The sequence below is a fragment of the Aureococcus anophagefferens genome (genome assembly GCF_000186865.1).
Source record: "Aureococcus anophagefferens unplaced genomic scaffold AURANscaffold_96, whole genome shotgun sequence".
Lineage (NCBI taxonomy): Eukaryota > Pelagophyceae > Pelagomonadales > Pelagomonadaceae > Aureococcus > Aureococcus anophagefferens.
In genome coordinates this window covers 2,524-4,018 of record NW_008705646.1, presented here as the reverse complement: position 1 = coordinate 4,018, position 1,495 = coordinate 2,524, and the positions used below count along the sequence as shown (strand labels likewise).

The 1,495-nt window shown below is 68.2% G+C and overlaps 1 protein-coding gene across 1 annotated transcript; it reads left to right on the top strand.

Annotated features, from left to right (window-relative positions):
• Position 1: 1 nt before the first annotated feature.
• ABC31 (putative ABC transporter) lies at positions 2 to 985 on the top strand (the record flags this gene model as incomplete). The annotated part of the gene is made up of 1 exon (XM_009043989.1): positions 2 to 985. A coding segment is annotated over one exon (984 nt), but the record flags the coding sequence as incomplete, so codon positions are not given.
• Between the last annotated feature and the right edge of the window lie 510 nt (positions 986 to 1,495).

Below are 1,495 nucleotides of genomic sequence, written 5' to 3'. Positions count from 1 at the left end.
GTCGGGCGCGGGGAAGACGACGATGCTCAACGTGCTCAGCGGCCGCGCGTCCTACGGCGTGACGACGGGCGTCGTCGCCATCAACGGCGTGCCCGAGAGCGTCAAGGGCTTCGGCCCCTTCGTCGGGTTCGTGCCCCAGGAGGACACGATGCACACGAACCTGACGGTGGGCGAGAACGTCGAGTTCTACGGCGCGCTGCGCCTGCCGCGGCACTACACGGCGTGGGACGTGCGCAAGGTCGTCGAGCGGACGCTCGAGGTGCTCGGGCTCGAGCACATCGAGGGGTCCGTCATCGGCGACGCGGAGAAGCGCGGCATCTCCGGCGGCCAGCGGAAGCGCGTCAACGTGGCCATGGAGATCGTCAGCGACCCGAGCCTGCTCTTCCTCGACGAGCCGACGAGCGGGTTAGACAGCACGACGTCCTTCGAGCTCGTCCAGTCGCTGCGGGTCCTGAGCGGGCGGAAGGTCAACGTCGTCGTCGTGCTCCACCAGCCGTCCTTCTTCATCTTCCGCATGTTCCACGACGTGCTGCTCCTGTGCCGCGGCGGGCGCACCGCGTACTGCGGGCCGTCCGAGGGCGCGCTCCCCTACTTCGAGGCGTCGGGCTTCTCCATGCCGGCCTTCGAGAACCCGGCGGACTTCTTCATGGACGTCATCGCGGGCAAGGCCGCGGTCCGCGACGGCGCGTCGCCCTTCGCCGGCGCGCTGGCGGACGTCGCGGGCGTCCAGGACAGCCGCAAGGGCGCGCGGCAGCACGCGGCGGCGCTCGCGGAGCTCTGGGAGCGCCACGCGGGCGAGTCCCGCGACACGCTCGAGGACGCGCCGCACCCGACGACGCCGGGGCGGCTGGAGCCCGCGGGGCGCCTGTCGCGGTCGAGCCGTCGCGCGCCGCGTCCAGCGAAACTTCGCATCGAGGTCGACGCGGCCGATGTTTGGACGACTCGTTGCCTCTCGTCGAGTTCTCACCCATTGCATTCGGGTTGATGATGTAACATCCACGCAGGCCGCGCGCACCGGAAGCTCGGCCGCGCGTCGCGGAAGCGGCAGCGGCAGGTCCGGAAGATGGCCACGAAGCTCTCGCAGTTCAACATCTTCTTCCGGCGGACGTGCCTGCTGCTGGCGCGCGACCGCCACCAGTTCGCCGTCGACTGCTGCATCCAGCTCGCCTGCGGCGCGTTCTTCGGCCTCCTCTACGAGGACTTCGAGTTCAAGGCAGGGCGGCAAAAGAGAGCGAAATTCCCAACTTCAAAGGCTCCGATCTCGGCCGTTTTCCACTCGTTTCGGCTGATTTTTGGACGAGCGATCATCTCTCGGAACGGTCTCGAAGCGTGGATGCTGTTTCCGGAACGCGCGCGCGCGGAACACTCACGTTGAAGCGACGTTGAATCACCCTTTTGCCGCCCAGGTTCAAGGACGCGCAGACGCTCTTCTTCATGCTGAACCTCGGCGTGGGCCTCACGGCGTCCCTCGCGTCGCTCCGCGTCTTCGGCAGCG